Source organism: Pholcus phalangioides, unplaced genomic scaffold (genome assembly GCF_987345545.1).
Source record: "Pholcus phalangioides strain wild (caught in Gottingen) unplaced genomic scaffold, Ppha-v1.0 ptg000022l_1, whole genome shotgun sequence".
In the NCBI taxonomy this organism is placed as follows: domain Eukaryota; kingdom Metazoa; phylum Arthropoda; class Arachnida; order Araneae; family Pholcidae; genus Pholcus; species Pholcus phalangioides.
In genome coordinates this window covers 26,279,440-26,304,480 of record NW_028301615.1, presented here as the reverse complement: position 1 = coordinate 26,304,480, position 25,041 = coordinate 26,279,440, and the positions used below count along the sequence as shown (strand labels likewise).

At 38.2% G+C, this 25,041-nt stretch overlaps 1 protein-coding gene across 1 annotated transcript in view; it reads left to right on the top strand.

Moving 5' to 3' along the window:
- The window catches only part of LOC149070100 (uncharacterized), a 79,735-nt gene that overhangs the window by 39,010 nt on the left and 15,684 nt on the right, over positions 1-25,041 (top strand). The window contains exon 2 of the mRNA XM_089250248.1: positions 24,282-24,806. Coding sequence (XP_089106374.1) covers positions 24,282-24,806 — 525 coding nt within the window. The remainder of the gene's footprint in view (positions 1-24,281; positions 24,807-25,041) is intronic.

The window sequence follows — 25,041 nt, the reverse complement described above, 5'->3', positions numbered from 1 at the left end:
ATGTATGCCAAGGTATTTAATCGAGTTTACTTGTTCCAGAATATTACAATGACAATCATTAAGAGAACAGTTGAGATTATGGAAAAATATGATTAATGTTAGGTTGAGGGTTATTCACAGTAAAGAAAAATTCGTAAATTTTGTTTTTGAAACATTAACAGTTAAATTGTTAGCTAAAACCAGTGACGTACTTTTAATAGGTCTTGGTTTATTATATTAGTCAATGTCTGATAATCTTTAGCGGTATAGATTATAGCTGTATCATCAGCTAAAGTTACTATCTTTCCACAAATTTCAAGGCTGCAGAGATCATTGATAAAAATAAGAAATAACGGGACCAAGAACAGATCCTTGGGGATCGCCGTTGATAATTTTCATTAAATTACCATGTTTATCTCGGCATCGAACATATTGGTATCTGTTGCTAAGGCATGATTGCAGGAGTTCAAGAGGAATACCTCTAATACCACAAAAATTGAGTTTTTCAAAGAAGATTATGTGAAAAACGCTATCGAAAGTTTTTTTTTATATCATAAAATATTGCAACAGTTTTGTATGATTTATCAATATCAGTATAAACATTATTTAGTAAAATCTAAGAGAGCTGTTTCAGTGTTTTTATTGGGTAGGAATCCGTGTTGCTCTTGGAAGAGAAACAGTTTGATTTATGTAAAGAAACATCAAATCATGATTTTATAATTGTTTAAAATATTTTAGAAACAGAATTGAGAAGGAAGCTCACTGAAATCATGCTGTCAAATAAATGTTTTTCTACTTGTTATTTGCTTTTTTGTTCCTCTCGAACTCACACCCTTTGTAAGCTGTGGTGGTCGAGTGGTTATAGTAACGGACTCGCGATGCGAGGATCCGGGTTCGAACCCCACAGTGGTGGTCGGCTGAAGTTGGTTTTCTGTGGTTCCCAACTTCAAGGCGCAAATGCGAGCCGATCCCCCAGTTAAAAAGTCTCGCCACAGAGAGCAACCGTCCTACAACGATAAATCATTCAATCATAACACTTCACTCATAGTTAGAAAAACTGGTGGCATATGGCAGCACTACACATAACAAGCATTACAGAGAAACAAAAAAAAACTTCACGTCAGGTTTCACTACACGTACACGCACATTCCCGCATGTACCGATTCGTTGGGGGTTCCGCGGAAAGGGGGTTTGGGCGGTGTGCATGTGTGGTGTAGCAGTAGTAGGTAGGGCCTCCAAAAAATGGCTCGGGGAATCTATGATGTTCTTAAGTCAGCCAACTCGGTGGGCAATTTGCTTGTTGTGGCGTTGTATTTGTATTGTATTGTAAGTATTCCTGCGATTTTTACCGACTAAACGTGGTTTGCGATACCATGTTCTATGGAAATTTTTGTTCCTCTTGATATTCCCCCATCTGGGTTTATCGCCACTTCAGGGCAACAACCTGTATGCTAAATCCATGACCCGCTGGCCAAATGTGGGCCCGCGGAGTCATCTGATGGGGTCCGTGACCTTAAACCAAATTTTGTAAAAATGAAATAAGCGGCACATTTCAGTCCACGTAAGTGAATCGCGGTACGGTTCCAGAACATTTAAGTGGTCCACGACACATTTACAGATCACTTAAATGACCCGCGACTATTTACAGATCCCTTTAGTGACCCGCGACACATTTAAAGATCACTTTAGTGAACCGCGGTATATTTACGTATCACTTAAATGGCATGTGGCACAGTTCCAGAGCGCTTAAGCAGCTCGAAATGTAATTCCACATCACTCAAGTGACCCGCGGCACAGTTCCCCATCATTCAAGTTAACCGTGAATCCAGTTCCAGGTCACTCAAACTCCCCGTGGAACTACTACTTCTCCTGCATTCCCAGATCACTTAAGTGACTCACGGCATATTTATATTTACAGATCACTTGAGTTAAGTGCGGTAAATCACCTGTATGCGCTGCTGCAGGATGTGAGGACATGCTGCCAACGTACCCTTCAAAAATTTACTATGAAAAAAAAATTTTATTAGCGTCATCTGCTGTTCACGTAAAACACTAATTTCTGAATTGATTCATATTTTAGCAATATGTTTATCAGTTTTTTTTTTTTGATAAATTCATATTTTAAATTATTATTTTGATAAAATTTAATATAGTTTCAGCTGAATTATAGAAAAATTTGATGCAGTAATATATCAGTTGACATAATTTCTTTTATTATTTTGTTCTGGTGGGGAAATTTTTATTTGGTTTCGATTTCAGTTCATTCTGCGTGTATAAATAAATTAGTTTCGTTTTCGAGTGCCATCTATCTTTGTCTTTATATATTACTTACTGATTTCACACGTTTCAATTTTGGCCATATTTTTTTTACTTCAATCGTCTTTTTACCCGAAAGATCAATTTCTCAATAATTTACAGGATGTTTTATTACTTTGTTGAGTCATGCCCACTTAAAAAAATAATCGGATACGGTGAAATATCAGTTAATATGGTGTTTATTTTCTGCCTTCATGGGGCCTAAATCAGTCTCCCAACCTTTTTTGTCCCATCGCGCCCCCCCCCCCAACGCAATCTAACCCACAGGATCCTATGTTATACCCGTAGCTTCTACCGCCCCCAAGGGGGCGTTAACGCCCACGTTGGGAATCACTGGCCTAAATCATCAAAATATCGTTTAAAAACTTGATTCCCTCCGCAATGTACGCGTATGTTGTATCTTATTTATTATGCTCTTAATGTAGGACCCACAGAGTTGGACTATAGAAGAGGATTTATTGCCCTTATAAATTTTCCAGGGATGCCGCACACTACTGTATAAAAAGTTTTGAAATACCGGACCCACTAAATTAAAATGATTTTTCACTGATATTATGGGTACCCGTACCACTTAAGCTCTCTGAAATTGTGCCGGAGGGTCACTCGAGTGATCTGTAAATATGTCGTGGGTCATTTAAGTGGTCTAGAAATGTGCCACGGGTCATTTAAGTGACCTAAAAATGTGTCGCTTAGTTCATTTTTTAAAATTAGTTTTGATGACACGGGCCACATCACATGACTCCGAGAGTCACGTTTGGCCGGCTAGTCATGGGTTGAGCATGTGTTTTACATGATGCAAGAAAGACAAAAATGCCTTTACAAATACAAATACAAATACACAAGTTTATTAACAGCAGATGCTGTTTCTGGTGTTCAGTAGCAATGATCATCTCCATTCAGAGAACATCCTCACATTTATCAAAAAATTAAAAATGATAATAATATTGTCTGTCACTGATTCAATAGATAAATGCGTAAAATTAAAATAAGTGAACAAAAAAAAAACTTTTTTATTCTTCTGTATCTAATTTTATTATGTTATTGAGGTTGTAATTTCCGAATGGGACAATTCGTGTGGCGTACACATTCATCGGTATCAGTTATTAGGTCAGCATGAAAAGATGTGTCCATGTAGGAGGAGGATGTTCAATTAGCCGGTAGTAATGACCCGAAATGCATGAGAAATGGACAATGAGAAACGGTGAACGCCCTCGAAGTCGACTTATATAATAAGAAGCACACGAAGCTCCCGGTCACTCCTTTTATATCTTTTTTTTCCTGTTTTTCCTAGTGACCTATTTTACGCGTTCCCTTTATGTCCCCTGTCCATCTTCCTGTGTATACATATCTATATGATAAAATTCGTGACAAATGACTCGTGAAAATCCGATCTATTGATAATATACAACAAAGAACGAAAAATTAATTTACATGCATATCTATTCCAATAAATTATCAACACTGTCATCGCACAACATCATGATTGCACACGTTGGTTTATTGCACGAAAATATTTTAAGCAGCAGAAAATCTGACTTTACTATCGTAAAGATGATATTGTTGAAAATAATTTTTTACCCGATTCGGTTTATTTTCTTCATTCAATATTTAAATGCTTCCAGATTTTTCTTTTTGCTTTTCCACTTTTTCTCCCCTAAAATAATATATTTTAAATAATAATAGTTTTTGGAGATTGGAACTTTTTTTTTCCTGTGAGTTTTCCTTGTTTTTTTTTTTTTCTTTCTTGAATTCTTCAATTAATTTTTTTTTCTTTTTCATATATTTTTGTAATTTCTTGTATTTTTTCATCTTTTTTATTATTTTTCATTTTTTATTATTTTTAATTTTTTATTATTTTTCATTTTTTGTTGTTTTTCATTTTTTATTGTTTTTCATTTTTTATTGTTTTTCATTTTTTATTTTTTTTCTATTTTTTTATTTTTTATTCTTTCATTTTTTATATATTTTTTGTTTCAATTAATTTTTCAATCATTTTTATTCATTATTTTCCTCATTATCGATTTTTTCCCTCCCCTTCCTTTTTTAGATTTTTTTCCCCTAATTTTCTTCTTATTTGTTTTTCTAATTCTATTGTGTGTGTTTTTTTTGCTTTTTTTAATTTTTTTTCTAATTTTATTTTTATTTAAAATTTTCTCCCTTATTTTCTTATTTTCTCATTTTTTTTCTAATTTTTTTTGTTTCTATTTCTAATTTTTTTTGTTTCTATTTCTACTTTCTTATTTTCTTATTTATATATTTTTTAATTTTCTTCGTAATTCTTTTTTTTCTATTTTCTCATTCGAAATATTTTTTATTTTCTTATTTATAATTTGTTTATTCATCCTATTGTATATATTCATCCCTAATATTTTTCTTATTCTTATTTCTATTTTCTCTCAACCAACAGAGAGTCTCCCAAGCAAAGATTGTTTTCCAAACAATATGGGAAGCAATCCTACCAGTCTCCTTTCATATTGCTTAGCAACAATCTTTTGAAGTAACAATGACTTTTTTTGGACATCTTTGTTCAAACAGCATAGCAACAATACTTTTGTTGACATTCTGACACAAGAATGCTTTGCAAAATTCTTCAATAGCGATGGTGTTTAGGTGATATCATTAATAATGTTTTTTAACAAAATATTTTTGTTTCTTAACAAATTCACCAAAGCTCTTGAATTCGAGTTTTTGTCCCTTATACATTAAAATGCATATTCTTTAAAATATTCTAATAAGTTTCTTCATAAATGACACATCAAAAAAACACTTTCGGAGTTGTTAGCGAAAGGAGACAATGTAATTCCTCCGCTGTCACCTCGTGGACTAATAACAATCCATGTTATTTCCAGAATTGTTAAAGAAAGAGCGAGAAAAAAAATATAAATCTGGTGGCACATCAGGGAAGGAAAATTTATGATTTCTAGAAAGCGAAAGCGCAAGGGTAAAAAAAAAAGTGCTCAGGAAAAACCTCGTTATTTTCTCGCCACCGTGATTTTATTTATTTATTTTTTCTCCCCTCAGACATGTTCTTGGCAATGATGCCATAAAATTAATAGTGTCCAATCATAAGTGCTTTGACAGTTCTGCCTGAGGAAGCCAATTACGGAGAAATAAGCCAAAAGGAGTCAGGGAAGTGAAGGGGGGTAGGATGATGCATGTTTCATGAGCCAGTGGCGTAAGAGAGGCCACAACTCTTCTCCTTTTCAATCCCAATTTTCATTACATTGCAAGGAACGAGGGTGTGAAGGGTAGAGGGTTATGATCGGCCATGGTCCACCAAACAACTTGGGATTGGACTCATGGACTAAGCTATTATATAGCGTGCGCCATCGCTCGATATGGTACTAAGATAGCAGTAACAAGTCTCACTTTTTGGGAAACGTGTGGTTACATCCTATTCCTGAGATGGTCCACCCGGGCACCAATTCCTATATGTTATTTATCAAATTCGAGAGGAGAAGAATTTATTGTTTCGCACGTATTTATATATATAATAGTGTGTTCTTGACTATTGGCACTGAGATTGCAGGAATGACCTTTAGTTTCCTCGCGTGGCTATTATTTTCTCGACTTACATTACCTAAAATATTATTGGATAGAAAATAATGGCTATAAGTGGTAGAGAAAGAAGGACCGTGTACATCATTTCACAGTTCTGTGCACATATTTCCATCGGTCATATGAAGCGACTATTTTTGTCACGGGATTTTGTTGGTCTGTTAAGAATCGTTTTGGAATAATGTATATGTACTGTATTTCTAGACCTCTCCGCCGTAGTCGAGAGAAAAACAAATAATAATAATAATGTTTAACGTTAACGCCGCACCTGGAGGCGTACGCAGAGGGCCAATACAACCAAAAATTCAATTTATCTTCGAAATCCTTTAAATTATAACAGAAATTGATTAAATTAGCATATGAAAAGTATTTTCTTTCGAGATTTCAATTTTTTTTAATGAAAATATTTAAAGGTTAGTAACTCAAAATTTCTCTGAAATAAGCTTTTTGTGCTCCCCCCCCCCCCACCAAAGGTCGACTCTCCTAGCCATATCTGCATATCCGCCCCACCTTTCCAAGATGCAGTTCAACTTTCATGCAATCACTGTTTTCTCGTATTCTAATTCTACAAACAAATACAGTGATACCTTGGCTAACAAAGTAAACTCATTCCGGGATTACGTTCGTTGGCTTAAATCTTCATCAGCCGAAACAGGATTTTCTATAGGTTTCCATGGAAAATCGTTTAATTCATTCCAGATCCGGGGCAAGATAACTTTTCTGAAACATCAAGGGATGCCATAAAAAAAGACGAGAACTGACCGAATGCTAAAATGAACAGCTCCAATATCGGATGAATGAGAATTTACAGGAAGATCTTTGTTTTACATTATGTACACAATGAAGTTGTGCACACAGTTATTTAGTCACACAGTTGGTAGACAAGCTGGTGTTGACGCAATCCAGTCTAGTTCCTAGGTCTCCCCTACCATTTTTGACTTTGTCAGCTCATTTCTGTGTCTCATACATGCAAATGGAAAAGATACGCTCCTAGAATGTCCAGAGTGTTCAGTTTGATGCTAGTCTTACACTGAAAGAATGTGTGATCTGAAAACATAGGCTCTTGTTTTTCCTCCAATGCATTTTCTATTAGCTGAATATTTCATTTGACAACAAACTGCCCCAGAACTTTCAGGAAGGGAAGCGGAGGTTAATCTGGAAAAGGATTCCGAGGTGTGCATTAGTAAATCGGGTTCGAGTGACAGTAATTCTGATGATATTTGGCGCGAAATTCAGCTCACGACGTGGCTGTTTTATGTTAGCTTGTACATCCCTATCAAAAAAAATGTTCGTTTGCCGAGACAGAAAAACATCGAAAAGAAATTTCGTAAGCCGAGGCATTTGTTAGCTGAGGTATCACTGTATTTGTTAAAAAATGCTTTCTAATGTTCGGACTTAATCCAGAATGGTTGAAATTATAAATTAGAGAGGGAAAGGTGTGGGTAAGAAGTACGTATAGTATTTGGACCACACCGTATTTTGGACCGTTTCCCTCGAAGACAAAGTTCAGTTGGCTCCTGAAAAATTCAGTTGAAGATTTTTTTCCGAACCCATATCCAGAATGCCGCGTAATCAATATGACAGTGTTCTTGCTAGAGAGAGTCACTAGGTTCTTTGATCAAAAACGACTTTGAAATCTTCCTTTTTTTTTCTTCTTCTGAGTAAAGAAGTCTACGAGGAAATAGAAGAAGCATAACCGTTGGATACTTAGAACGCTTTCGATTATACTATACATACTGAATCTTTATTTTATTTCCTTCTGGTGATATATGATATTATATGATGGATCTGCATCATGGGATATCGAATATCGAACAATATAATCAAAAACAAAATTCATACGCGCCAGTGTGGTGGGTTGAGTCACACGCATTTGGAAGATTTCCGTTCACATAAATCAACGATATCTTTTTTCCGAAGCATGACAGGGTTTTTTTTATTTATATCCGAATGACTTTCAAGCCTCTCTCGTGAATAACTTGAATTTTAAAAGAAAAGATAATTCTTGAAGCGAAATTCAATGTTTATCTCTCTTACCCCTCTCTCTAGTACGTACTTCATTCTCGAGTGTTGCTCTGCACGGGGGAGCAACGGACTCATCAATGGCGAACACATGTAACCCTTTTTTTCCAGAGAAATGAGTCAAGGTCTTTTGTTTGAATAAACTTGCGTTTTTTTGTGTGTGGGAAGCCCCGTCTATAGGAACAGATTGGAGCGACGGGAGGTGCGAACCCACATATGCAATCTCTCTTCATTGAATATGATTTTTGCTTGAAGAACTTCATCATGTTCAGTTTGATTCAAAAGTGGATTCAAGCAGGTGTGTAGCGTGTGGGCGGGAATAACGAATGACTGACTCATCAGTCGGGTGGTGGCTGTGACTATTTTCCTGGGGCTTCTTCCCCAGCCTGTAGTCACTTCATCCCGTGAGCTTGGGATATCAACTTTTCTAAACCGAATTCACTTTGTATGGTTGCCGCAACTTTCGAAATTGCACATACTAATATAAAGGCTAATTTTAGAATTATTGAAAAAAAAGTAATTTCAGTTGATAAAAATTTATAATTAATGAAAAAAAAACCAGTTACAGAACTATTGAGAGAAATAATTTCAGAATTAGTGAGAATCAGCTTAGTATTGTGAAGTGTAATTTCAGAATTACCAGGAGTAAATTCAGATTTGCGAGACCAAATTTCCGAATTGCCGAGAATAATTTAGAAATGTTGAGGGTAGTTTCAGAATTGTCAAGAGTAATTTCAGAATTGATAAAAGCAACAATTCATAAAAAAAATTAAGAATTTTTTTGAAAGAAATAATTTTATAATTAATGAAAATTTTAAATGAATGGAAAAATCGAATTTCAGATTAATAAAAAAATATTGCGATTTTTTAAAAAGAATCTCAATTAATGAAAGGAAATTATTTGCTGATAAATAAAAATTCAAATTTAATGAATGAAATAAATTGAAATGAGTAAATAAAAGTGTTCAATAAATTCGGAGAACCCTGTTTTTCATAACTGAGAATACCACAGTGCGTGAAATAAGGAAGGCAGGATCGTGTCTTCAGTGGTGTAGATGGCCCAGCTGCCACGAAGCTGGACTGGAAGAGATCTCGGCCACGGGATAAGTCCAGTGGCAAAGTTCTGGCGTTCATTCATTTATTCAGTGGTGTAGATGGGAGCATGCTTGTCCGGTATGCAAGAGAGCCTGGGTTCGAGTCTCGGTGGAGACAAGGTGACTTTTTTTTCTGAGTTCACCTCAGCATAATATCCAGGAAGTACCTGTTTTCTTGATATCGTGGTAAGTGTTGAAGAAATCTACGACAGCATCGAAAAGAATGTTTCTATCAAAAATGATTTCTGTAAAGACATTATTGATATATTTAAATACTTAATATTTACTAGAGTATAGTTAGAGAAATATATTATGATTATACAAATACAAACTCCACAACAGGCAAAATGCCCAACGAGGTGGCTGAGAAAAAATAAGCTTACGAACAAAGGATTACTTAGGTGATTATTGGAAATATATTGTTATCATATAAATAACAGCCTCTTTAGAGCGATTAAAAAATGTTGTAGAAACATAAAATAACTATTAAATCCAAAGAACGTAATCAAGATTAAACTGTCCGTTCTTCTGGCTGGTGGGTTTAATCTTCACTGTATTCTTACTGAAAGCATTGTTGGGGAAGTGTTGATACCAACAACAAAGGCGAAATAATATTTAAAACATCATTTATATAGTATTATTATTATAAACTGAAGAGCTAAAAAAACTGGTACAGGCATGCGTATGCAAATAAAGAGATATGGAACCAATCAGAGTACGGCGCTGCGGTCGGCAACGCCTATATAACACAACAAGTGTCTGGCATAGTTGTTAGATCGGTTACTGCTGCTACAATGGCAGGTTATCGAGATTTAAGTGAGTTTGAACGTGGTGTTATAGTCGGCGCACGAGAGATGGGACATACCATCTCCGAGGTAGCGATGAAATTTGGATTTTCACGTACGACCATTTCACGAGTGTACCGTGAATATCGAGAATCCGGTAAAAAATTAAATCTACGACATCGCTGCGGCCGGAAAAAGATCATGCAAGAACGGGACGACTGACGAGAATCATTAAACGTGACAGACGTGCAACCCTTCCGCAAATTGCTGCAGATTTCAATGCTGGGCCATCAACAAGTGTCAGCGTGCGAACCATTCAACGAAACATCATCGATATGGGCTTTCGGAGCCGAAGGCCCACTCGCGTACCCTTGATTACTGCACGACACAAAGCTTTACGCCTGGCCTGGGCCCGACAACACCGACATTGGACTGTTGAGGACTGGAAACACGTTGCCTGGTCTGACGAGTCTCGGTTCCAATTGCTTCGAGCTGATGGACGTGTACGAGTATGGAGACAACCTCATGAATCCATGGACCCTACATGTCAACAGGGGACTGTTTAAGCTGGTGGAGGCTCTGTGATGGTATGGAGCGTGTGCAGTTGGCGTGATATGGGACCCCTGATACGTCTAGATACGACTCTGACAGGTACGTAAGCATCGTGTCTGATCACCTGCACCCATTCATGTCCATTGTGAATTCCGACGGACTTGGACAATTTCAGCAGGACAATGCGACACCCCACACGTCCAGAATAGCTACAAAGTGGCTCTAGGAACACTCTTCTAACTTTAGACACTTCCGCTGGCCACCAAAATCCCCAGACACGAACATTATTGAACATATCTGGGATGCCTTGCAACATGCTGTTCAGAAAAGATCTCCACCCCCCTCTTACTTCTACGGTTTTATGGACAGCCCTGCAGGATTCATGGTGTCAATTACCTCCAGCACTACTTCAGACATTAGTCGAGTCCATGCCACGTCGTGTTGCGGCACTTCTGCGGATTCGCGGGGGCCCTACACGATATTAGGCAGGTGTACCAGTTTTTTTGGCTCTACAGTGTAGAAAGCATGATTTTTCTTCAATTTTCAAAATTTCAATATTATTCATTTCATCTCTTACAAAAATTCAAAATGAGAAAATAAAAAAATCAGCCAAGGAGAATCAGGAGACCACCCATACTGGTTGGCACATTGCAAATTTATAATACAAAGCAACGAATAAAAATGCATATTAAAGAGGAAAATAACAAACAAATGAAAAAGAAAGAAAAAACAATGTTTTTGCAAGGAAAAAAAAATAGTGGATGATGTAAAGAAAAAAATCAAATGTCTATACAATACTTCAGAGAATGCAGTTACATAAAATACACATTGAGTGATTTTTCAGATTGATGCTAATAATTAAAATCAGACTGATATTGCAACGTGTAAGATTGAATTGATTGATAACTGAATAAGGAGCGTAGAATAAAGGAAAAGAAACTCTCGATGTTCCTGATTGAAAATAGGTATTGCTTCATGTGTCTTCTGAAAGGTGATAAATTAGTAATATTAAGAATATCGGGGATAAAGTGTTGCAAAATTTCGGGATGAGGTAAATGAAATGCTTCTGCAGAAGTGTTTTGTGAATAAAGGGTGCATATTGTTTAAGCTATTTGAGAAACGAGAACTGTTTAAAGGCAAATGAAAGAAAATTGGCGTTTAAAAATAGTTAAAGTAGATTTGTAGAAGTAAAACTGACGTAGAGGAAGTATTCTAAGACAGAGAAAAAGTTGTTTTGAAGGAAAAGTGTTTGGAAGTACTTCATTATTATAGAAAGCATAGTTAGAGGAAAGTATTTTTACAGAGACATTATTAGAAGTGATAATTGTTACCAAGAGAATGTGCAGTTGGAAAAGAGCGGTTGTAAAAAAAATGCAATCGGGAAAGTATTGTTATCAAAAGAATACATTTGGTTATAAAGTATTGTTATCAAAAAATACATTTGGTTACAAAGTATTGTTATCAAAAGAAATGGAGTTATGAAAGTATTGTTATCAAAAAATATAGGTAAGAAAATATTGTTGTCAAAAATTATACAGTTGGGAAAATATTGTTGTCAAAAATTATACAGTTGGGAAAATATTGTTATCAAAAATTATACAGTTGGGAAAATATTGTTGTCAAAAATTATACAGTTGGGAAAATATTGTTGTCAAAAATTATGCAGTTGGGAAAGCATTGTTGTCAAAAATTATGCAGTTGGGAAAGCATTGTTGTCAGCAGAGTATAGTTGAAGAAAGTGTTGTTGTGAAAAGAAATAGAGTTGAGAAAGTATATTGTTATCAAAAGAATACATTTGGGAAAGTATTGTTGTCAGAAGAATATAGTTAAGAAAGTACTGTTGTCAAAGAAACAGTGGCGAGAAAGTACTGTTATATTGAGAATACAGTTGGGAAAGTATTGTTATTGCGAATGTAGTTGGGAAAGCATTATTGCTGAAAAAATTGTTAGAGGAAACGATTTTTAGTAGAGAAGCGTATAACCACAAACGCATAGATACATACATATATATTTATAGGTTGGATTGACGTACGGGACGTTACGGTTATGAATTATCTATTTCGGAAACCAAATTTTAAAAAATGCCATCAATTCATACGGGGGGACACACACACGGTTAACACGGAACACTCGAACAGACAATCATCCTTTTTTTAAATTTAATAATAATTGTAAGCGAATATTCATCATTGGATTGGTTGTCGAAGTCTATTCACAGCGATTCTTCTTTCGACCGTGGAATGCTCGTGATGCCACTCACTGTGTATAATAATATTACGTAAGGTCTTGATGTCTACGTTTATATTTGGCCCAAAAAGGAAAAAAATTGCAGACTGACGTTACGACACTCCTGACACGTGGTCTTAAATCAGACACCATTTTTTTTCTCTCTCCTGTCAGATGACGGTCGCGTGTTTATGTCGTTTCACGGAAAACTATTTACTACTATCATATATATATATTTTTCTATTATGCTTGAACTGCCCACGTGGTGAATACGCATGCAAATTCGAGCAGGCCGTACTGACTCGCAATTTTTAGGAGAATGCCCCTCCTTTTGCCCTTTTTTTCTTTCATTGTCTTTGTTATTCCAACGAGGAACTATCCGAATCAAAAATACGTCTGGTATACTCGGGTGGAAAGGGTTAGCAATATGCGGACGTAAAATATTCAAATACGTGAGATATATTTTGATAACAAGGCCTGTGACATCTTTATGGTATTTTGAACTTCGGACCTTCTTCCTGAAAAAGCTGTATCATTTTTTTTTCCATTTCATATACTGAATCTCTCGTTAGTTTTCTTCAATGTGAGATGGCCATCAGTGAACATTTCTCTGAACTCTTCCTCTTCAACGTAAATCATTGTCCGCTGTAGAGAGATAAGCAGAGAAACCAACTCTCCACTATTAATACAGCGTACGCCACTTATTAGAATCAAGGATAATATCATTTGAGTGTTGTTATCGTCATCGGGTAAAGTCATCAGGCCTTCGGTTTATATTACCATTTTCTTTTTTTGCATATTTAGACTCATGTTTTTTATTATAAGAGTTATCGTTATCAACCTGGAAAACTATGTAGTAGGTCAGAAGGTGTTTCCTCTCCCTGGGTCGCAACTAGGATTTTACCGCACCCACAACTGTAAAAGTCTATAATTTAATAACTGTGTTCTTTGTTGTCACCTAAAACTGCTGCCCCTAAATTTTTTTGCCCTTCTTTGGTCAGATTCTTTCAACTGACCACATTCACAGTTCCTCGGACGAAAGACTTTCACAAGGGGTCTAAGGCCGAGTGTTGTGTACCCGGCCTAAAGAACGTACCGTACAATAAAAAAGCATCGTAATTCGTGATGCCCATTAGACAGCTTCATTCTAACTTATCACAATTCCCGAATGAAAAACAGGGATCTTAGCTTCAAAGAAAGGAAAATCTCGTTTTAAAACAACAATATCGAAAAAAATGGGCCACCTTTTACATTCTAATACCAGTTACATGGGCAAGAAAAACGGAGAGTGATCCCATTTCCATACTCCCTGTTCAACCAAACGGGACACATGGTCATCGTACTTATAACAGGGTTTTTTGGAATATAGTTATCAGTTACTGCTCACGGAAATGTTAATGGGGCTTTCTGACCTAAGATAATAAATTAATTTAAAAGAAAAAAAAGATACTGTATTTTGGATGAATGTGAACCCCTGTAAAATAGCTCGTTTGAAATTCTGATTTTTATATAACATTTAGCTGTTGGACTGATTTGCGACAGTACTTTTCAGCCGCCATATCATTTATTATAATTCAATGCAAGAATGTAAAATATTTATTGTATGTAAGCCCAGTGGCACTAAATTGCTGCTCGCGAGATGTTAATGGAGATACCTGGGGTAGGATGTGATGTTTAAATGGTTTTCTTTTCTTCTTTTTTTCGGGGAGAGTAAATGTTCATTTCGGGGAACCCCGTATGGTGAATCATATTCGCCAGACCAGGGAAAGTGTCTCATAGTTATCAATCGGTTATTACTATCAGAAACACGGAGTTCCGATGTAATCACTTTAAGCGGTGTTCTTATTCGTTTGAACTTATGAGAAGAAGAAAAATAGCTAGATGTATATAGCGCATTCATCGCTTATATAGTAATGCCTATGAATATACAGTACATACTAGGTCTGATCAAATAAAAAAGTGACAAGAGTCCCCGATGATTAAATTTACGAACCAGTTGGAAGTAACTGCCTGGGGCCGCAACTAGATACTTTGTCACCCAGGGCAAGCAGGAATTTCGGTGCCCCTTGCATGGAGAAGAAGCAGTAAAGGGATGAATTTGGCACCCATTCTGGCCCAGCACCCGGAGCACCAGCTTCCCCTAGTTGCAGCCCTGCTAAAGGCAGAGATCCGATTGTTTCTCTAACCTTGTCTAAGCGTTTGGCTGTGAAGACAACACCTTCACCTCAGTGGCCGAGACACCTCCGTTCTTTCAAATGCCTTTTTGAGGATAGGGAACGGTGACAAGAGAAATTGGAATCAACAAGGGAGAATTTCCAATTTCGAGGAGTGATTGTGAGGTGGTCTCCGATTTGAAAAGTCTCTTCAGGTGGCAGGCATAGCCACTACCACTTCCAGTATGAAAAGCAGACGGCAGCACACCTTGCGAACACGAAAAGTGCGTAGCTCTTGACATTTTACTTTGCAGATGTTGCTATTGCTAACAGTACACTTGTCAATTGACAGTGGTTACGTGTTTTAGGAACTCATAAATAGCACTGGTAACAATCACCATAGACTTCCATGGACCGCTGCAGATGGTACCCCCGAAACTGTATGGCAGTGTGCTTCTCAAAGTGTGTGCCGCGGCTTCTGGATGGGGGGGTGGGTAGTCGTCGCCAGTTTTTGTCAGGGGTATCGCAGCGAGCTGGAGATATTGATTTGTGTGCATATTTATACGTTGAAGAGGTTCTTTTGTAACTCTGTGCGTGAGAATTTCTATTAAACTATTCTCTGGAGCTGCAGATGAGTTATGAATTGGGCTAGGGAGCCGTGGAAGACTCTTAACTCCGAACGCACAATGTCATACTGATGTATCGCACGTGTATCATCAGTATTTTTGTTGATCTCTACAAAAGGCCGCATTAGGCTTCTGATATATGTGCTGTGTATTATTTTCCTATATGCCGTTCTCGATCATAAACGATATATGCTGACAAAAGTATTTTCGGAGATTAGTCCATTAGAGAAATTCGAATTTTTATTTCCAAAAGGCTGTCCTAGTTCCCTGGACGTCAAAGAGTTGAGATGTCTCTATAATCTGCTAATATTTGACATTGATTACAGATGGTCACTATTTTTAGCAGATTTAACAAAAATCAAGTGGGAAACGCTGAGCTCCATTCGCGTTGTTATGATCATTTTAGCCGTAGGAGGAGTCTGTTTCCTCCAACTGTGGTTATAAGTCTGATGATTTCGCATGTTGATATGCAGGTAAGATGTTTCGTGATCGAAGAAGCAGGTGTTTTTTTCTTTCTTTCTTTTTTGTCCGGAATATTGAAACCTTGAACTAGTATCAGTCCCTTGAGGATTGCAGTAATTACGGCTTCGCAATCGGCAAAAACGAAAAACAGCAGCCGCCCCCGAAACCTACAATCATCACGAAAGCGACATTCAACGTGTGCCACCATTTGAAAGGGGGAAAACAAAAAGAGGGGGGGGGCAAAAAAGCATATCGGAGCTTACATAAGAGGGAAAAAAATCTATTTTTAATATTTGTTTTGAAAAAAAAACAAACAAACGACCTTTTGCATGGTCGTAGCAATATATGTTAGTTTTTAAGAAAACACACCCAAGGCTATTTGTTTTCTCACCATATTACTTAATTGGATGAGTAAGGATGCAACGCACCGTGAGCTAGAAAACAAGCGCAGATGATTCAACCTTTGACAATGTTAGAAAATTTTTTTCAAGGCTTACTGTATTTCACAATGTGCGAACCAATGCAGTTAATTACAACCTTGATGCATGACATGTACTCAAGGATTCAGAATTGAAGATTTCTACTTATTCGTCAATATTCGACCGCCTATGCATTTTTCTGTCACGACCCCTGTAAAACTGCTTCTTTACATAATCATAACGCTACACATGAAGCCCACTTTACAAACATCAATGGGTTGTTCCGTGGTCGGTGAATCTGAAGCCGTTATCCACAAGTTCGTGCATGTGTGCTTATGGTTAGTCAATGGAAGCACGAACTTACACTTTTTCTATTAAAACATTTAAGAAAACTTCTTTTTCTACTTCGATGTTGGGTTGTCCTTTAGTTTTATCGGTATTATCTGAATAATTGTCGGGGAAGGAAGGAAAATACATTGCGGGAAAATAGGTCTTCGATGTGCGTGGAGCACCAACAAAAAAGTCTTACTCGTAAACTACAAAAGGAAAAACTCTCATGTGAAGATGCCAGTAAAAGCTCTCATTCTGAATCAGCCGATAAAAAAAATCTCATTCAGAGATGACCGATGAAAAAGCAAAAAAAAACTTCATTCAGAGATGATTGATGAAAAAAAAAAGCCTTATTCGGAAATAACCGAAGAAAAAAAATCCCACTCTGACATGGCCGATGATAAAAGCCTCATTCGAAGATGACTGAAAAAAATCTCATTCGGAAATGACCGAGAAAAAAATCATTCGGAGATGACCGATGGGGGGGGGGGAAATCATTCGGAGATGACCGATGGGTGAAAAAATCATTCGGAGATGATTGAAAAAAAGCTTTATTCGGAAATGAATGATGAAGTAAAGCCTTACTCGGAAATGAATCATGAAGTAAAGGATTACTCGGAAATGACCAATGAAAAAAAAATCCCACTCAGATATGACCAATGAAAAAAAAATCCCACTCAGATATGACCAATGAAAAAAAAATCCCACTCAGATATGACCAATGAAAAAAAAATCCCACTCAGATATGACCAATGAAAAAAAAATCCCTCTCAGATATGACCAATAAAATATAACCTTATTCGGAGATGACCGATGAAAAAAAGCCTCATTCACAGATGACCCCTGATGAAAGACCTCATTCAGAGTCCACCAGACAAGTATTAAATTTTTGCATCGTTACCTAGTCTGTGCCAGCTGTCTGGCGATTTACAGGCCACCGGGAAAGGTCTGTGAAGAAGAGTAGACAAGTCTGTGCATGTGTGTGCGATGAAAATATCCCATACGGAGATTACCAATGAAAAAAGTTTTATTCGGTGATGACCAATGGAATGACCCAACTCGAATGAAAAATTCTTGTGCGCACATGGTATCAACTGCACACTCGTTATACTACCATTAAAATCCTAAACTGATCCAACGAACCATGCTCTCGAATACGAGAACCCATTGGAACAAGCGATTTTGTGAACACAGAAAGCGTGTTTATAGCCATCAGTGCTTGCACAAATTTCAAGTAGAAGATATTCGGGTCGGAAGTCGTTAACTTTTTGACTCACCCTAATCGTATTGAGTCACAACTGGAACTCTCGAAACCTATCCAATCATAAAACAAACAATTCCGAATCACAGCAGTATGAAAATTCCAGTCTACATACGAATACATACATTACTCAAGCACTATTAATGTTATTGAAATCACACCGGCAACATTGAAATTCAAGCGTCACGCAATTTTCTATTTCGAGCATTTCACACGCGGTTTCACTTGAATGGCACCAAAGAATTTCCTCTTCAAACATGTCGTCTTTTTATTGAAAATGTCTACAATATACAGACACGGGTTACGACGACGATCTGAGGGGTAAAAGTAAAAGGAGGTTATGCGCATAATCGTTGTAACATAACCTTGTTCCGGAAACCTCGCCGACCGTAACGCGCTGTTATAGCACTATCAATATCTATCTACGTCCATTTGGTTACCGCACCCTTCTTCTCCCGTTTTCAAAAGAATCCGATTCCTATCTAGTCCAGTGTCAGACATTAAAAATTTAAATACATATAACGTGGACTAGAAACCAACGAAAATTCTAGAAACATTTCCCAAGTACAAAAAATAGGAGGATCCAAGCACTGGGGGGGGGGGGTTCCTAACCACAACAAGTTATTAGACTCTTTTCTCTCGAACGAAATAAAATATTCAAGATGTCATTTAATATCCGCGAGTGGCAACATCCTGGAAACGCTTTATCTTGCCCGCCAAACCGTGACCGAAGTGTAGATCCGCCATACACGGAGTCCTACATACATACAATGAAATAACTCAACATGATTCGTTATACGAAACGTGAAGCAACTTTCGATTTCGGGGTTTTTTCTTGGAATGTTACGCCATTGAAAGAAATTAAGCCACCTGCTTGACCTCGTGGACTTCCCCCCCCCCATTTTAGCTCGATTTTTTTTACGCTTTTCTTGTTTCTTGGTCAAGTCATGGGTCAAATGGGTTATCGATCCGGTAACAAGCCAAGCTCCGGTTGACGGACAGACCGTGAAAATAGAGAGGAATGGCGATTACTCTCTGGAAACATCAAGCCGTTCACGGGGTGTAGGAGGCCTGGACTCATTAAGAACTCCATAAATGAATACAGAAAATAAATACAATGGTTATAGCTTGATTTGAATGGGTGGTCTTCTGATAAGAAGAAAAAGTGCAGATTCGATTCCTGGAAGTAAATTCATCGTGTAAGGTCAAGGGCCCACTAAGAGAGCTTAATAATAAAAGCATTGATTCCAGAGTTAACCGTATATTGGTCGATACATACGATTGAAAATGAAGATATAAGCAAGTGGTTTCCAACATACATGCACATAACCTACATGTCAAAGGGGCAGAAGAAAAGCGTGCGGCTGCAATGGCGCCCGCGAGTCCCAGATTAGGATACCACTGATGTAAGTCAAGTAGACCTATGGCTTTTCAAACAGTGACTCATCATTATAATTTTAATTGATGGTATTTTCTCTATTCTCTAGTCAGTAATGGTTTTTGTAACTATCCCTTGGTCAGCAATGGCTTTTGTGACGATCTTTTGTTTGGTCAGCAATGACTTTTATTACTATCCTTTAGGATGGGATAGGAAATGCCGATAAAGGATTAATTTCAGAAGCCTATTATATTGCTAAGATCAATTTAATGCTTTTGATAATCCTATGGGGGACCCCCCCCCCCCCCAAACGAAAGTTTGGGTAACGATCCTTTGAATCGAAGTGGATTTTGTAACGAAAGTTTGGCTAACGATCCTTTGACTCGAAGTGGATTTTGTAACGAAAGTTTGGGTAACGACCCTTTGATTGGAAATGTCTTTTGTAATGATCCTTTAGTCTCGACAATGGAGTTCCCAACTTCGAGGAGAAAATGCGGGCCGATCTCGCCGTTAAAAGGTCTCGCCACAGAGAGCAACAGGCGTACAGCGACACAATTATTCAATCGTTATACTTCACTCATAGTTGAAAAAACTGCTGGCAGACGGCGGCGATACACACATAACAAGCATTACATAGAAACAAACTCAACGTCAGTTTCATAACACGTACACACACACATTCCAACACGCACCAATTCGTTAGAAGTTCCGCAGAGGAATGTTGACAAGGTGCATGTATGGTATCAGTAGTAGTAGTCTCAACATTGGCTTTTGTAACGGTCCTTTTGTCTCGGCAGTGACTTTTGTAATAAAAGTTTTGGTAACGATCCTTTTTAACCACTTGCCTGATGGATTTTTAATTTTTTTCGGCAGAGAAAATGTTAGTTTTTTTTTTTTCATTCTATTCATGTGTCTATGACAAGTACAGAAAATCGTACTCAATTTTTTAAATTCAAAAATCTAAAAATTTCGATTCACTTTTTATATATATTTTTTTCAAAAGCTCTTATTTGAGTTTTTACATGGAATATAAATAACCTAGTTTTTAGATAGATTATGTAAAACTGAACTAGATTATGTGTCTGTGCAATTAGATTGCACGGTTATGTATCTAGATATCACTATATTTCTATTGCATGAAGCCATAGCGGTTTTTGTAGGTTTAGTTAAAGGTTTACTTTTCGTTAGCACCCTCTAGGGGCAAAGGTGCCCGTGCAGCACAGGCAAGTCAATTTCGGGAAGAAGCGGGTAACCCGTGTCTGACCCCAACATCTTCTAAAGCAGAAGGTTCTGTTAGAGAAGGTGTTGGTCTGACACGGGCAAGTTAAGCTAGTGGTTAGTTAGTTGGAAACGGCTTTTGTTACGATCCCTTAGTCTCGGCAATGCTTTCGTTACGATCCTTTTAGAAGTTACGATCCGTATAGGAAATACCGATCAGGGGATCACGAGCTCTATAATGCGCCAGGTATTTTCAAAAAATCGCATCTGGCAACTTCGTGAATCTACAAACAATGCATCATAGCGTTGATTTCACTTTGCGGTAACGACGCGCAATATTGCTCATCTGCGTATACTGTGCTTACATTCGGAGACGATATTTTCGTCCTTTCGCCGTGTCCTTCCCAACTGAATAATGCCACTTTACATGATATCTCACACATACATGAGCGTATAAGTGTCCCTAAACGGTGCTGATGAAACAACGGCAGGAAATGGAGGAATGCCTTTCCCCCCCCCCCATAGTGTGAATTTTTCGCTAATAGTTTCCTTCCATTTTTTTCGAATGGACAAATATTTCCTTTTCTCTTATTATACCCTATGCGGTGCGTTCGTGAGGTTTTTTCCATTATCAGTTTCAAAGTGTCATTGAAAAAGCAGCTCTTTTCTTTTTGCTTCCATCGACGCACAACACGCAAAATTCGAATAAGACATATACGCCCCGTCCATCTTATAGACACACTTTGACAATGCCAGTCATTTAGGACGTCATTTACGAGCGAAATTACTCACTTTAATGGACCGTCTTATACACTCGCAATCTTGCCTCTTCGTATAATAGATTTTTATCCCCGTTGCGATATAAGCACCATCCTACTATTGATAATTGCGTTTTCCTATGCTGAATTTTACGTTTGAGCAAGGGCTTCGAACAGAAGTACATAAACTTTTCAGGCCCTGACTATATGACCCACATTTCACGGGACATTCTCATCCAGACTTTTTTATTCTGATAATGCCCCCCCTTTTTTTTCCCAACGAGGCTTACTTGAACTTTTATTTTTTACTGAAATCAGATTATCTATGTAACTCATAAATTATATTATGATGATTATGACAATAATTATTATATCAAATCAAGGGACTTTCGGAATATGCATAATATCCAGAAAGTCACTTGATTTGATGTACCATGGGCACCGAGAAAAAACAAAATCATACAGTATAATTATTATAATTATTTATCATCATTATTCACCTCACACATTTTGTCAAACTAAAAGTTTTTTTCCGTAGAATTACATTTCAGTGCATTGCGATTTACAGTTGCACTTCATTTCTCGCCAATAGCGAATTTTCAGTGATAAATAGCGAACTTTTCCTAAGTTTTTGACATTTCTGGCAATGTGATGATGTCCCGTATTTTCTTTTACGCCCCTAGGAGCACACTTTGGGAAGCACTGTTTTGGGAAAAAGCGTTTTACCGTATTTTTATCGAGAGAATACGGTCAGCCGAAGTCTATATCGCGTTGTGTGTATTGATGCTTTTCTACCGAAACACCTTTCACGGACCAGTTGGAACTTCGCGAGCTGCATCTGGTCCGCGGGCCGCAGGTTATGCACCCCTAGTCAGAGGCATGCGCAGGTGGCCGACCAAAAATTAAGAAATTTAATATTTCAGTAAAAAATTAAAATATATCGACAGAAAATACATTTCATATACTATTTTATGCAATTTTAACCAATTCTGATAATTTAAATGCTTTTGGGGTGCTAACTCAAAATTTCTCAATTTCTTGGGAAGAAAACTTTGGGTTCTCTAAGCTTCGCGCGCCCCCCCCCCCCCTTTCCAAAGATCGTTCCTGCGTATGCCCGTCCCTGATTTCCAGGCTGGCATCATCTGACGTGTATTGAACTCGCCGTGCCGACTTGAAAATTCGATATTATTCTTCGCCATTTTCACTTTTGAAACCACGGGGTGCCCTTTCATGATCATCCGAGAAGAAGGTCTGTCTGTTATCCTCAAAAAAGCCTGTCCATTTCGTCGTTATGTCAGGAATGCTATTCCAACAATAAATAGCATTGGCCGTGCGCTATTATAAGCAGGACATTAGTGAAAGTCCTCTTGTCACGTGCCGTGTTCATTGTTATCATTATTTTAGATTCCCTGGCCTATTTCGCCGAAAACTCTTCTTTCACCGCAGGTTCTTCGATGAAACTAGGGATTGGAATACATTAAAGACACGATTTCTAACGTCCAACACACGCATACAAACCGCCACAGCCGTCGAAAACAAAAACGCACGCATGGACACACGTACAATGTTTGGCTGTATACAGTCATTTCTTCATGGGCAGGAGGCTAATGCTCCGGCTGGTGTCCATCCAAGCGGCAAAAATGTAGATTGCCCTCCTTATTTCCCGAGGAAGCAGATGAAGATTAAGACGATGGTTGCTGATGATGGATGCTGGAATGGAGGCTTCCTGTGCGAGATCTTATCTCGCGACTATCCATCTCCGCCGTCATTTTCAGGGGAGAAAAAAAAAGTCGTCAACCTCCAGAAGAACACCAGCACCCGTGTCCGCTTCGGTAACCGGTAGAATTCTTCATTTTTCGGGAAGAAAGGAGATAAGGAGAAAAGATTTTTATCTGATGTCGAGTGTCGTTCAAGATTACTGCTTAACGAGCAAGAGTAGTAGTATTGTATTTGGAGACCACCACAACTATTAGATGCATTTGGAGAAGTTGGCTATTGGAGCTGGACTTCTTCTCCCTGATCTATCAATCATTGACGAGAGGATAGTCCGCATCGAAATATTATGCAAGAACGGGAATGGATTTGGAAAAGTCACGTGACATCGAATGGTTATACATATGACTCAAGTTCAAGTCTTCTCAGTCTTACGGCCAAAGCCCGAAGTAGGCCAGTTTGCGAATTGGCCTATTTCGCTGTAAATTGATCAGCCAATGTCCAATCTTTTTTTTTTTTATTTCGGACTTTGGCCAGCCAGTTCGCGAAATGGCCTGGAGTGATCAGCAAAAGTCGGAAGAAAAAAGGCATGTGCTACTATATATATATAAACCTATTTATTTATTATCACCAGGTTGCAACAATTTCACGGCACGCCACTGTCAAATCAGAAGCAATAGATGTGCCGCCTACCGGACCGTCTTACATCAGCACATTGAAATTTTGCCAAGGATAGCCAGTCACTTTGCGATTCACTGGGTGGTGAGTTGGTAACATAATCTTCTTCCATCATGAAGGTTGCCGTCAGGGTCCGTGGGAAAGAGCTCAGATAACAAGTTCTTTCCAGCAACGGAACTAAGGTGGCTACCGATAGATGGCGCCTTCATTTCCAACTCAACTTCATCGGTAGTAAATTGCCGTAAGGCGATATGACTGGAGTTGGTGCGTGGTAACCACTCCAGTCATTACCCACTTCACGAAATGACTTGCAAAAGTAGAGAAAAACACTAGTCATTTCAAACAATTGGACTTTGGCCACACTTCTCGACCATTGCGCAAACTGGCCGTAACATAGATAGGGCTCCTTGAAGCCAGACTGACTTATCTTCCTTTTTGAGCGCAAGTGTGACGTAAGTATTGAAGGTATAGCCAATCGTTGTTCTCCTATCCTGTTTTAGATGAACCATGAACAAAACAAGGGAGTTGTGAGCGACGAAAGTGTGAGAACCCCTGCATTAAGACGATAACCACCCAAGTTATAAGTAAAAGTTGTTTTTTTCTTAGAAAATGTTATAACCCCCGTCAGGGAAGCTCCATTTGGATTCAAATTGGGAGCCTTAACTGATGAGCCATTTGGACAGCAATCAAATATCTGTTACAAGCTTATGAGTGCGATTCGATTTTTCAATATCTCTTAATTTATATTTCCAGGACTGTCTCAGGATGTGATAGAATCATCTGGCGACATCTCGACAGCGATCGACATCACTGCGGAGCCCCCGTACAGCGGCGACATCCCAACAGAACTGTCTCGTGCCAACAACACCGAGGGGATCGCGTTCCTCAACCTGGACGAAAACTCAACATCCATCGATTCCGCTGAACAGGAGGGAACGGACGTGGGCGACACCACGTCGACAACAACTTCATCTCCTGCAACAACAACAACAACAACGACAGCAGAAACGACAACAGAAGCTGTAACAACAACTACGACCACGGAAGCACCGACGACACTTCCTACAACTACCACCACCACTACTACGACTACCGAAGAGCCAACAACGACCACGACGGCCGAACCAACTACTACAACCACCACCACTACCACGACGAGGAGACCAATGACTACGACGACGACGACAACTGCAGCACCTGCAAAATCTCTAACCAGCAGCTCGACTAGGATACCACCGGCTCAGACTTTCTTCAGCACCGCCTCGTCCAGACTGGAAGGTAAAAATGCTCCTCCTACCAGGGGTTTCAACGCCGGGCCACTTGTGGTCCTCGAAGCTTTTTGCAGTGGTCCGCCGACTAAAAAGCTTATATAGTTACAGTACTTATGGTAATGCTGAAAGAAAAAAAACATCTCAACGAAAAAAATTTATTCCTGAATTGATTGAATTCAAAATTATTTTAGAAAACATTTCAGAACTAATGAGAGAAATAATTTCATAATTGATGAGAAATA